The 13930-nt window shown below is 40.2% G+C and overlaps 1 protein-coding gene across 6 annotated transcripts in view; it reads right to left on the minus strand.

Moving 5' to 3' along the window:
- The window catches only part of SH3KBP1 (SH3 domain containing kinase binding protein 1), a 335142-nt gene that overhangs the window by 151503 nt on the left and 169709 nt on the right, over positions 1 to 13930 (minus strand). For all 6 annotated transcript variants that reach the window (XR_012643836.1, XM_074983363.1, XM_074983365.1 and 3 more), the window contains exon 4: positions 7160 to 7266. Coding sequence is in view for 5 of the 6 variants with exons in the window: in XM_074983363.1 (XP_074839464.1) it covers positions 7160 to 7266 (107 nt within the window). In the remaining variant the exon portion in view is untranslated. The remainder of the gene's footprint in view (positions 1 to 7159; positions 7267 to 13930) is intronic.

Here is a 13930-nt window from a genome sequence, read left to right on the forward strand (position 1 = left end):
ATCCAGCATAACCAAATGAGCCAGCTGAACCACATCTAAAGTCATCAGAAAATTATTAAATGACACTGATAAGTACAGACTCATCTCCAAAGGAAAACTGAAACCCAGACTGGTTTCAAATACACTTGTTATCATACAGCTACACTTTCCTAATCACCTCATTTAACAGAGGAGATCTGAGACTGGGCAAGAATGGACAATCACAGATCAAGAGATTCTTCAGGAGGCAAAGCTCTAGGACCTTGTCTCCAATAGGGAAGAAAATGAGTGCTTTTTAACTCAAGTTAACTCACTTAATATAAAATCCCAGTGAAGACAAGACTTTTCACACAAATCTCTCACAAATTAGAAGATTAATTTACAGACTAATTAAACTGAGTCTTTAACTTGATCTTCTAACTAAAGTGAAAACTGCTGTTTTCACTTGGACTTTACCACAAAAAAGTTAATAAAATTTTCCCCTAGTGAAGCCAAGGACTAGACATATAAGAATAGCTGAATATTTTATTTCAAATGCTTTTCTTTAAAGCTATTGGTAAAACATTCCCTCTTTTAATTCTGATAAACCACAGAGGTAGCTGTGTGTAGAAATCTGGCTCAGAAAACTTCCCCCTTCTCAGCTACTGTAACCCATGGTTCCCAACTGCAGTCTGTATGGATAATACAGCATGCATTGCTTTACACATTGGTCTTGCATCACAGTAAATACCATTTCAACGCAATCATCTAACATACTAACAGTTCCATGCAAATGAAAGAAAATCTGTAAGAAGTGTTTTCTGCCCCCAAGTTCATATATCGTTGACAATCCTATGGAGATCTACACATGTGAATAACTTTATTTACTGTAATTACAGTTTTGAGCATGCATGCAGTCTTAATAATTCCAATCTTGTGACACAAACACCCTAGGTTAGAAGAATGTTCATGTTGCAAAGTTAAGCACTCAAAGGGCTTGTCTACACTAGCTCCCTACTTTGAAGGGAGTATGGTAAGTAGGGTGTTGGGAGTTTATTAAGGAAGTGCTGTGGTGTATATTCAGCACTTCATTAAGCAAATCCCACCCCCGTGGCAACTCCAAAGTACTGTACTCAGTGCTCCCCAGGCTGGCACACAGGTTGAAAAAAGATAAGGGGGTAGCAACCTGCCTTGTGCAAAGTAATGAGAAATGGTGTGGGAAGAGAATTGCACAAAGTCGGGGCAGAAGCTCCAAGACTGCACCTTAAAAGAACCAAGACTCAGAGCACTCAGAATTTATGACCCCCCAGAGCCCTCCCTTCTACAGCAGAGCCATGAAACCCCCATACCCCAGACATCTGCATCCACTACTATCAAAAGCAAAGGGGTTCCAGAGAGTGAAATGCCCTGATGCGGAGTTGTTGGCTTGTACGGAGTCTCCTGAACACTGTCTCTTTCCCTCAGATATGGGAACTGAAGCTGCCAGGAACCCTCCACCACCAAACACCTCCCTTCTTATCAACATCCTGTACTTGCAAGCAGGAAATTACTGCTCTGCTGGGTCCAGTGGCCCCTTGTGGTGATGTTAATTCTTCAGAGAAAAATGAAATTGTGTATAGAACATTATTCTGCTTAAATTCTGCATAGCACAGTGGTGCAGAATTCTCAAGAGAACTATCAAACTATGATTCATCCCCACAGCATGGTTCTGGCCTTTGCACTGAGTAAGGCAGGGAGGCTTGTGGAAAAAGGTGCATGTGATCATGTAACCAAAGGCCATATGCTGCACATGCACAAGGGGACTGAATTAAGCTTGCACAAGTAATCTTAATGTGCCATTTCCTAATTTTTAGTGCTTAAATTTGCTGCCTTAGTGTTCTTGTAATGTAGGTTTTAAAAACTGTAATTACCTAATTAAAAATAAAATCCAGAAATGTCAACACCTGGAACAGTAATGCCTCTTAACTTGGACCATCTGAAGGTTCAGATCATTAGGCCCAGAGCAGAGTTCTCTGTCACTTGAGCTCACAGAGTATCACATATCAGTAATGTTATTCACTATGGCTATGTCTCCACTCTTCCAGAAGATCTCTTTCATAAGAGTATACCCACGCTCAAAAGAGTGACCTGTTCTTTCAAAAGAGAACATCCACACAGTCCCCGCTCTTTCGAAAGAACGGGCCAGGGTTTGAAGTACGAGGTGCCATGAGGACAGCTCTTTCAAAATAGGGTCCGCAGAATGTCTACAACATGCTTTTTTTTCTTTTTGAAAGAAGGTGTTCTTCCTGAAACAGGAGTGTAAGGGCACTTAGGAAAGCAGGCCCACATTCTTCTGATTTACTTTCAAAAGAAAACTTTGTGTGTAAACTCTCCATGGGACGTTTAGAAAGAGCCCCCTTCTTTCGGAAAATATTTTGAAAGAACTTGCTAGTGTAAACGCAGCCTACAAGAATCAGACTCATGAGTGGGAATCAGAGGCTTTGCTTATGGTTTTATAATTCTTTGCTGTCAGCAAATGAATACAAAGGTACAGGACTACTGGGTTCAAATTCAGGTTCTGAGGGAGAATAGGTGCTCTGCTGTTGATAGACCCTTTTGCTTATATAGTCTTCTACCAAATCCACTTCCATGCATGAGCTTCTGCCCCGACCTAGTGCAATTCTCCTCCCATACCACTTCCCATTTCTTCGCACAAGGCAGGTTGCTACCTCCTTATCTTCTCAACCTGTGCGCCAACAGGGGGAGCACTGAGAGCACAAAAGAGGCTTCTGGTCCCAAACACCCCAGTGGCTACAGCAACCAGGAAGAGCTATTGTAGGAAAAGTCCTGCTCAGCCCCACCTCCCCCCATTCAGCACGTTTGGCACAGAGGGAGACAGAACTTATTCCAAGGTTTATAACTTGATCAATTTGGATGAATTTTGAAAGGAATAGCAAAAGGTATATCCCTGAAACTTTATATACCCCCTGCCAAATTCTAAGCTCCTGCTCCAAACCTTCGCAATAAAATACGAATGATGTTTTTGAATGTGACCTATAAAATGTTCTTCCTATCTTGTTCTTGTAAACAGCTAAGCTGAGACATTCATAACAATACGTTCAACTGAAGGCAGGCCCCCACCATGGAAAAAATTAGTATAAATGGTTGACTTTATCAGAATATGAAAGCAGAGTGTTTCAATGGAAATGTTAGACATCCTTAACTATAGGCGACACAACCACTTTTGCCTATAAGAACTGTAATATATTTTAAGGACCCAGTCCCATCTGCCTAATTTTTTGTTCTGTGAGTCATCCAAGACACAGCTTGTTAAGAGGATTGGGCTGTAAAGTATATAGCAGTAAACTACAGAACAATTAAAACTGAATATATGCTCAAAACTGTCAACTGACATTCCAAATGTTCTTAAGCTGGCAGAACTGTTTGGCAATACATGAACCATTAGGATACATTATCACTGGTATTTATGTTTACATTCAGTGAGAGAATATGATGGCTATAGCTTCAATTTGGGACAATTGTAATTATAGTTATAACTAATGAACTTGAAATATGAACTACACGTAAAGAGTTATGTATCAAAGGGGTAGCCATGTTAGTCTGGATCTGTAACAGCAACGAAGGGTCCTGTGGCACCTTATACACTAACAGAAAAGTTTTGAGCATGAGCTTTTGTCAGCACAGACTCACTTAATCAGATGCTGGTCTTGGAAATCTGCAGGGCCAGGTATAAATAAGCCAGAGCTTATTTATGTAAAGAGTTATCAATCATAAACCTTAGAAATGATTTAATATTTAGCTACTCTTTCAAATATATGATCTCATGATATTAAATAAGTTTATATTCCAGACAGAACAGCCATGAAGGAACTGTGACAATAGGGTTCTTAGGGTTCTCCATCAAGGGGTTCTTATGACATCAGTTACAATAGAAAAGTGCAAATAGTTTGTTTTGCAATTCAAATACTTAGATAGAACTGTGATCTTATGGTGATTATTTAATTTACATAAAATACAGCAAACTTACACCTCTTTGGGGCTCTGCTATACTCAAGCCTCAAAACAGCTTCTGCTACCTAGGGCTTTCTATAATACTCATTAGTACTTACTAGGTGCTACAGAACCCCTTAAGTGTGCATGTGTCCAGCAAACAGGACCCCACAGCTGGGAATCTTAGAAACTGGGCTTGTGAGGTTGGTCCTATGGTGCTAAAAATGGTCAGAGTATGTGCTCTCGAGCCTACCCACCCCACTCCCTAGGCTTCAGAACCCAAACTCCCGCCCAAGCCTGAATGTCTCCACAGCTGTTCTTAGCACCATAGACTCACTACCACAAGATTTTCCTTGCTGTGTTAAACGTACATTGAGAGACCTCCTTACCAGTGTTCTCTGTAAGCTGAGCACTTGGGCAACAGCCCAGAAGAGCTTGAGGTGCCACATCCAGCTGATTCGTAGCATGCCCACAGCCTCCCACAGCTAGCAGCATGTGTTTCTATTGGTGGTGGGCATCTGCCCGTGCCTTGGTACACATAATGTAAAAGGGATAAAAAATGGATGGAGAACACTGCTCCTCACATAAAGTAAAACTTTATAAAAAAATGTTGGTTGTTTGTGCAACTGAGATGCTTATATTTTCCTTAATAATTCTACAGGTTAAGCACAGTCATATCTGAAAGCTGAATTATTCTAAGTAAAATGGTATTTCTGGGATGTCAGCAATGCTGCAGTTTACATTACAGTGCAATGCCTTTGTATGCAGCAACATCCACATGCAGAAACCCAAGGTATAAATTACTGCTGCAGCTTTCTGTTGCAGACAAAGTTCCTATAAAATAGTGAAAATCCTACTGTACCTTCATAGTAATGAGCCCTAACCACAAGGGTAGTAGGGCAAGAACAGAACACAGACAATCTATTGCACATCATTCCTTCTAGTTGCATTCACTGTGATCTTCAGCATTTTGAGTTTGAAGGAAATTTTTTTCTTCCATCAACCCAGTCTGGCATAACTCAGATGGCTAAGACAACTCCATATGTTGCACAAATGCATCAGGGAATGAATAAGGCAGAGCTGACATTTGGGCAATTGACAACGTAGGATATTCTTTAGGTCCTGGACACAAGTGAACACTAGGAAGGGGCAACAACTCTTGTACTTTTAGCCTCCTTATTCTCTAGCTGGATGCCATGGACACTGTGATCAACTGTACACACCAGTCTCTGTCAGAACTTTCAGTGCAGCAGTAAAAGTAATTCCGGCAGCACGTCCACCAGGTCTGCACAACCGCACTCTCCTTTAGCTAATCAATCTTCTTCGCACAAAAAATCTTCAAGAGATTTGGGCTCCCTTCTGCACAACCAATCGAGACAATTGTGAATTCCATGCCAGGGATGCGTATTAATAACTGAACATACTTTAACATTATATAAACACCTACTTACGAAAAACATTTCTTAACTGTGAGCAGGTGTGTGCAGGGGGTGGAGGCTGAGGCAGTGGAACATTTAATTTTCATATGTCTCAACTTCCACATACAACGTAGATATCTTTAATCTCACCTGCATGTGAAAAATTTGTACTGGTTACAGAAAAGGGGGCTTATTAAAATGTTTGTGAAAAGAAATAAGAAATGTATTGTTGGCTAAACTCCAGAGGGCTCCCAATCAGTGTTCCCTCTATATTTTATCATCCATGGGCAGAATAAATTTTGTTATTTGCAACCAAGTATGTGCGGATGTGTATCATGAATAGAACCACATGTGGGCAGCTGTGGGTGCTCTGCTAATCAGCTGGGTGGCATCTGAATTTCTCATGGTATTTGCCCAAGTGCTTAGCCTACAGGGAACACTGTTCCCAATGAAATTCATTAACAATACGATTCATTCAAGGGCAATAGCTCTTCCTCAGGTGTAGTCTATTTAGATTATGTTTGGAGGGGGTTTTTTTATTACAACACTTTGTTCTTCAAAAGACAGATTTATGAAGTTTTAAGTGAGGCCATTCAAGGAGGGTTTTCTATGTTTATGTAAGGTCAAATTTAAGAAGAGCTTAAATTCAGTCTTCAAACTCTTTAGAATGTTGGGTGAATAGTGTAATCCAAATGTCCTAGCCAATAGCCTATAATCTAGGCATCCTACACTACAGTTCTGCTCAGAGCCTGAAGAAGGTTAGTTCTGTGACACGAGATATCTGGTGCTAAAAAGGACAAAATGCACTGTGTGCTCTCAGGTTAAAGAAGAAACCGTGATTATTAAGCCCCTCAAATTTGGAAATGCCAAGTTTAGTCTTTTTCATGCAACTGAGAGACATGACTAGATTGCAATAGACTTTCCATATTTTTATAATAAATGGATTGTTGGTTATTTAAGTGGTGGGTAAAGGAAAAATAAATTTGACCATATCCTCAGCAGAATAACAAATGCTGATTTATTACCTGCTCAGTCACTGAAGATCAAATCCCTAGAAATAAATCATGGCAGCAGAAAACCTGCATTTTATTGGACATTTCATCAAAATGAATCCTTAGATAGTTTTAATCAGTGCTTTTCTGGTGCTAGTACTTGCCAGCACTGAGTACTGGCACCTCAAGAACCCCAGCCAAGGGATTTACTGGAGAGGGGGACAGGCTGAGTACTGGCTCCAATTCAGAAAACAAAACAAAAAAAACCACTGGTTTTAATGCTAAATAAAATAAAATTAAATAACTGAGCATATTCTGATTCATTCTGAAGATTCCAAGTTAGTATTTTAGGACCCAGTCCTGATACTTAAATCAACAGCATAACTTCTAGCAGCTTCAATCAAGTAATCAATCGAGCAAGATCAAGTCCGTAGAAAGTGTATTATCTGAACACAATGGAACTGGTTCAACAACCAGCTCTTTATATGAAGAACCACAGGCAGATGCTAAGCTTTTGGTTCTAGTTATCTAAACTTTCGTAAACTGGTGCCCAATCTTAGAAACTGATCTGTGTTCAAATGCCACTTGGTGTGGAGTATGCACATGTTCCTGTAGTAAAGCTCTGTTGCAGATCAAATTATAACAGAATCATAATAAAAAAATTAAACTGCCATAACAGAGATAAAAGAACAGGAAAAACCACTCCTGTGAATTGTTTTAAAACATATTAGCTTCTCAAAGGTTCCTGTGTAAAAAGCAAATGAAAACTGTGTGCCTACACAATACATAAGAGTTACTTACTTCTCCCACCACTTCAATGATGTCACCAACTTTTAACTCCAGCTCATCTTCATTCTGGGGCATGTAACTGAAAGCCACCTGGCATCTTCTCCTCCTATTTCTCTCCCCTAAATGGAGATGAAAGAATACACAAAACATTTAGATGAAAATTTAAATAAAAAGAAGCTTCTGGAACAAGCAACCCAGCTACACAGCCTCTGAATACACTCCATGGGAGAGCACCAAAGATGAAGCAGCATTGAGCTGCTATAAATGAGCATTATTAAAAACTTCTTGAGTGTTCAAAATGAGCAATAAATTTGTGCCTAGGATCAATTTACAGAAGAGCAACATTCAGAAATTTTTAGGAGACCATGGAGCATATTTGTCTCCTTCAACTATTTTTGTCTTTTGATGTAAAGTGAAACAAAGGCATATTCAACAAAGAATAAATTGTTTGCTTCTATTATAACTGCCTTCTTTCTCACTCTCTTTTTTAATGCATGAGTCCATTAGTAAGTTCATCTTCCATAGAGACATATATTTTCGACGGCATACTTGTGTACTCATCTAAATTTAGGATGTTGATTTACATGCATATAGTTAACAGGGAAGACTGAGTTTTGGAATACCACTTGCTAACAAACCGTTCGGTATATATTTATACTATTTATGCATTACATGGGCAATTTCACTACCTTTGAATGGAACACACCCTACTGAATTTGGTTCATTAACTGGTCCTGCTAGTGACAGGCAATCCCTTTCCCCCTCCCCCCCGCTTCCTTTCCCCCTCCGCACCCTCCATCCTACATAAACACTGGATTCTGTTTTTCACTACATTCATCTGATGAAGTGAGTTTTACCCACAAAAGTTCATGACCTAATTAATTTGTTATTTTTTAAAGGCTTGTCTTCACTTCTGCAAAGATCAGCCCGGTCATGGTCAATCTTCAGGAGTTCAATTTCACACATCTGGTAAAGACATGTAAAATCAATCTCTCTGGAGTCTGCAGCCAACCTCTGTACTCCTTGCTACCACATGGAATGAGAGAGGTCGACGGGAGAAACGCTCCCATTGCCTTTCTTAGTGAAGACAGACAAATAAGTCCATTTCTGATATTTCTATTGTAGCTATGCAATTGCCACAGCTAGAATGGTGTATATGAAATTGACATATCTCCCTAGCATAGACCAAGCCTCAGGTGCTACAGGACTGTTTATTATTTGTCGAGATACATACTAACATGGCTACCTCTCTGAAATGACTTAGCTACTATGAGGCTTTGGGCAAGTTCTGTAAGACCATTTGTAAACAGAGATAATTGTATTTCCTTCCTACCATCATGTATTGTGAGCACAACTCAACATTTGTAAAACTTTGTGATACCAAAATATTTACAGAAGTGCAAAAGTATCATAACTATGGGGATCATGAATTTACAGTTCCACTCTTCAACATACTCTCAGAAGAAACAGAGTGTGTTAAGGAATGAAAGCAACATAATGCTAAAGAAAAAAGATCAAGCCACAGCACTCAATATATCTGAATGTTCAAAGTTCCTGCAAAGCCACAAAAAAGATCCTTAGTTTCCAGGATTTCTCACTTCTCTTTCTCCCGAGAGCTCTCACTAAAGAACTATCTAAATGGAGAACAGCAAGGAACAGAAGGGGAGAGACAAGTATCATCCAGTTCCAATTATTCTTCTAATGAAACAGGAAACAGAAACTGTAATTCTCTCTTCTGGTTTCAACAAGCGGACAAGAGTAATCAGCCAGGCCCCATGAAAAGCTAACCACTTATGTACCTGTTTAGAATTCTTCAGTATAGCATGTTAGTGGCACTACGTAGGATATACAGCACAAGGATTATTTTGTTTTATATGGTGTGACAAAGAAATAGTTTGACCCAACTGGTTCTACTAGATCACTGTGAAAACAAGGATGATTCAATGAGAGTCAAAGAGCAGCGAACGCATAGTCACAGATAACAAAGATAAAAATATTTTTGTTAAAATTCCCATGCCAGTTATCTTCCTGGGTTTTCTGTTTCTAATTGGTACATAATGTTTCTCAGCACAGCATGTACAGGAATCAACAATACCAACTGGAATGGCTTACAGACGTTTAAGACAAAATGTCAGACTTAAGGCTCTGCCTGCCCTGCCCCCCAATGCTCCTACCTACTATCAGCTGTGAATTGAACGTATTGCTGAAATTGCTGTGTGTTGTAAGATTTATAAAATGCAGACACTGAGAAGTGAGCAGAAGTTCATGCACGGCTCCTCTATGCTGTATAATGGCTGATGTAAGGTCTTCAGCCTTTATTTGGCTTCTGTAGACCTTATCAAGTGGAAAAAAACTAACACAGGGTTCTTTGTATATGCAGTGCTTTCAGGCACCTTAGTGTCAAGACTTAAAAAGTTTAGAGGACAGAGGGTTTCTATTACAAAGATCCTATGATATACTAAAGGAGAGCTCTTCTCTGTGAACCTATTATAGAATACAGAGGAGGTTATGAATGTGGTATGGGTAGTGAAATACAGTCATACCCCGAGATACAACCATTAGGGTTATGAGAATTCAAGTTTACAAGGAGTTTGATTTAAAACCCCTACCTCATCTTACATGGCATTTTCTCGAATTTGCGAGGACCGATTTCAATTTCATGCACCTCAGCGGGACACGGACGCCCTGCAGCAGGAGAAAGGCTGTGGCTCCAGGCAATGGCTGCCCGCAGCTGCATCCCACCCGGCGCGTCTCTCTGCAGCGCCCAGCAGCGGTTGCCCAAAGCCCCCGGCCCAGCCTTTAACTGTGGCTGGTCTGGGTCTCCGCCTCGGCTCTGCAGCAGCAGCACACCCCAGCCCAGTCGGCAGCCACGGGCTCCCAGGTGTTCCTGTGAGACGTGGCTGCTGGGCGCACAGCCCATCCTGGCTCTGCCCCGCCCCTGCCGCTCACTCCCCGGGCAGCTAGGGGGCCGCTGCTGCCCACCCTGCGCAGCTGTGCCTTGGGCACCGCTTGCCACCTGTGGCGTTCCTTTGCATTTAGCGCCTCGGCTGCTGCTGGCGGGGCCTCTCCGCCTGCAGCCCCACATGAGCGAGGCATTGTCCCTTGCCAACTGTGGGCCTCCTGTGCCTGCCTAGCTCCCCAAGCGGCCAGCCCCTGACACCGCCCCCTCCCCACTTAACCTAAGCTGCACTCAGGCCAGGCTGCCTCCCCATGCCTCCCCGTGCCCTGCTCTGCCTTGCCACCCCCTTGCACTGGCCTCGCTTCTGCAGCCACGGGCAGCTACCCAGCTTTGCGCCCCCCTCCCAGGTGCTCTTCGAATTCCGTTCCCCTGTCTCTGCAGGTAAACAGACATATTTTAGAGTAATTAATGAAGGGAAAATGCCTTGTTAAGTTGTGTTATGATAACTAATGTTAACTATTGAAGTAATTGTGCTCATTTTAATGGGATTTGGTGTTGTTTTAGCGTAAATGGGTGTAAATTTTGGGGCTCAGGAACGCATAACATTTTTTCCCATTGAAATTAATGGTAATTACATTTTCAACTTACAAGAATTTGCCCTAAGAGGAGTTTTTCAGGAACAAATTACCCTAATAAGGCAGGGGAAGACTGTAAGTTCACGTCATTTATAAACGCTATTCAATTTTTTGTAAACTAGCAAATTTTCAAGGTTTTGAAGAATTAAGCTCTATTTTTTGGCTTCACCTTTTCCTTTTTTTTATGTATGTCTTTGTTTGTTTGTTTGCTTGTTTGTTTTGCATGCTAGAAATGCCAGAGGAAAACCTTAAAGGAGCGGAATGTTAAACTGCAAAGTAAAGTACTCCGTTAGGAAATGATTAGGATGGTCAATCACAGTTAACTTAAGCGATTAACTCAAAACAAATTAACTTGATTAAAAACTAATCACAATTAATCACAGCTTTAATCACACTGATAAACAATAACAGATACCAAATGAAAGTTATGAATATTTTGAATGTTTTTCTATATTTTCAAATATATTTATTTCAATGACAATACAAAATACAAAGTGTATATGCTTACTGTATTATTTTTATTATAAAAAGAAACCAGTATTTTTCAATTCACCTCATACAAGTACTATAGTTCAATCTTTTTATTATGAGAGTGCAACTTACAAAAGCAGAATTGTGCTGTTTTAGAAAGATATCTGCGTTCAAAATAAAATACTGTAAAATTCAGCATTTACAAGTCCAATCGGTCCTACTTCCTATTCTGCCAACTCCTTAAAAAAAACAAGTCTGTTTACATGTACAGGAGACAATGACACCTTTCTCTTATTTACAATGTCACATGAAAGTGAGAACAGGTATTCCATGGCATTTTTGTAGCCAGCACTGCTAGGCATTTACATGTGAAATATGTTAAACATTTATATACCATCATTCCAGAGGACATACTTCCATGCTGATCACAGGTTCTACCTGATAACGATGCAAAGCAGTATCAAATGTGAAAGTCATCCAAAAATATTTAAATTGTATTTTATTATTTTTAACAATGTGATTAAAACTGTAATTAATTGCAATTACTTTTAGTCATTGCAGCAGGATTCTCAAACTAGGTATTCCACTGCCTAGCTCACCAGAACGGCCTGGTTCAGAAAGTATGCTCAGAGCACACCTAACTCCACACTATCACAGGTAGTGGGCATGATGCCTACCTTTTACTCAGTAGCACAGTGGCCAAAGCAGTCATCAAGGGTGTAGGGGAGACAGCTTCAACCTTCTCCCTCTACCTGAGGTAAAGCAGGGACTTGAACCCAGGTGTCCCCCCCAGAGCTCCCCAATCACTGGGTCATGAGGTATTTTGGGTGGGTGTCGCTCCTGTTGAAGCTGTTCCCACTTCCAATAAATAATTAAATATTCGGCACAAGGACCAGGTTTCCCTCTACCAGAGAGTGCCCTAATCACCACACCATATTGTCATGCCTGTTCCCTCAAACCCCATTAAATTTTTTATTTTAAATAAAAAGTGGAACTACTTCAAAACCCATCAGGCTGTAACAGTGACCTGTCTGCTTCAAGATTTATGCCCATGCAATTTTTTGTGTCATCTGCAAACTGTATCAGATTATGATTTCTTCTAGGTAACTGAAATATGAAAGCCAATGAACGCAATACTACACCACAGTGACAATGAAATTACCATGGTGTAACTATTGAAAATATAAAAGTATACCAAAATGCTGCACTTGTAGGTAAGGTGGTAGAAAAAAAGGATGAAGTACTGTATTTCTAAAAACAGTGGAAGTTTATGTAATTAAAGTCTATATTACAATGTATACGCACAAGGGAACACAACCAAGGATGAAATAGCATCTTCAATTGGAATTTGTAGAGCAGAGTGCTTAGCCATGTAATTTTAATATTCTGAACACAATTCTTCCCTCTTGTTTTATAATACATGTACATGTCATAGTAAATCTTTAAGCAAACAGAAATCTATTTATTGGGATATTTACCAGTAATGTTTAATAAAATTCAGAGGTTAATTACAGCTAGGACCTAGGACAGGAAGGCAAAATATAAACATTTAAAGATTGCTAATTAGAATAATGTGCACAATGATATTTATAACTTGGCACACAGAGCCACTAGAAATGTTGCCTAGTCTCATAATAGCCTACAAAATGGACTAGTGGCCAGTATGCTCAAGACTCCATTATTTTAATTGCTGTACATTGTGAACGCACACATTAATGACACTTGATATAATTTAAATTGACTAGTACTGTATTTAACTGAATAATATTTACTACTAACTAATCCACTATTTCATTAAATTATACATAGCATATTGAAGGAAAATTCAGTTTTACTTAGCTTTTTCATATGGACCCCAGAGAGACAATGCAAGTTCTTTTGCACAGCCAGAGCATATGCTAGTGTAGCCAAGTGTGCATATAAGAAGCTCCTTCTGAAGGATGAAATGTTAACGATGGCAGTTTTTGTGAATGTTGGTAGCAGAATCTGGCTAAAAATTAGTGGGTGCAGTGTACTCACCAGGAGTCAAGCTCCCCTTCCCAAGCCTCTTCCTCACCTCCTCACTCGACTGTGTTCCATGCCCGCTTCTCCCCAGCCATCCCAACACCTGAGGAGTTCCACAGACGGCTGATTCATGCTCTTCAGGAAAGTCCTGGAGGGTGGGGAAGGAGCTGGCAGAGGATACGCTCGGGAAGGAGTCAGGTTTAGGGCTGGGGCGGGAGAAGGCACAGTGGGGGCTTGAGGAAAGGAATGGAATGGGGGCAAGGTGGGGATGGAGCCTGGAGGAAGAGGTGGAATAGGGAAGACACCTGATACGGAGGCAGGAGCCAAGCACTCCCAGCTGGAGAAGTCAGCACCTATGTATGTGTTGAGGCAGCACTACAGACTGACATAGATAACACTACTGTGTAATACAGGATGGACGTTGTGTGCATGTAACAATGTCAGAAGCCCTTCTTGATTAGATAGGACATTGTCCCCAGCTATCCAAGTGAAGCAGGCAAATCCAGCGCTAAGTTTCAAGTCTGGGCCTCCAAAAGAAAAATGGAAATGGAGTCATATGGCAATATAGCAGAGACATGAATAAAATGTAAAATCAAGCTAGATATTAAAAGAACTATGGAATCTGAATAATTTATCCATGATTTGTTATCTTCAAATTAATTAAATTCAATGTAATTTTATTTATTTATTTTAGGCTCATTTAATGTATAGTTTCATGCTGTGTTATTTTAATTTATTTTGCATTGATTTATTTTGGAATCCAATTATTTTATT

This window comes from Carettochelys insculpta, chromosome 1 (genome assembly GCF_033958435.1).
Source record: "Carettochelys insculpta isolate YL-2023 chromosome 1, ASM3395843v1, whole genome shotgun sequence".
NCBI lineage: Eukaryota > Metazoa > Chordata > Testudines > Carettochelyidae > Carettochelys > Carettochelys insculpta.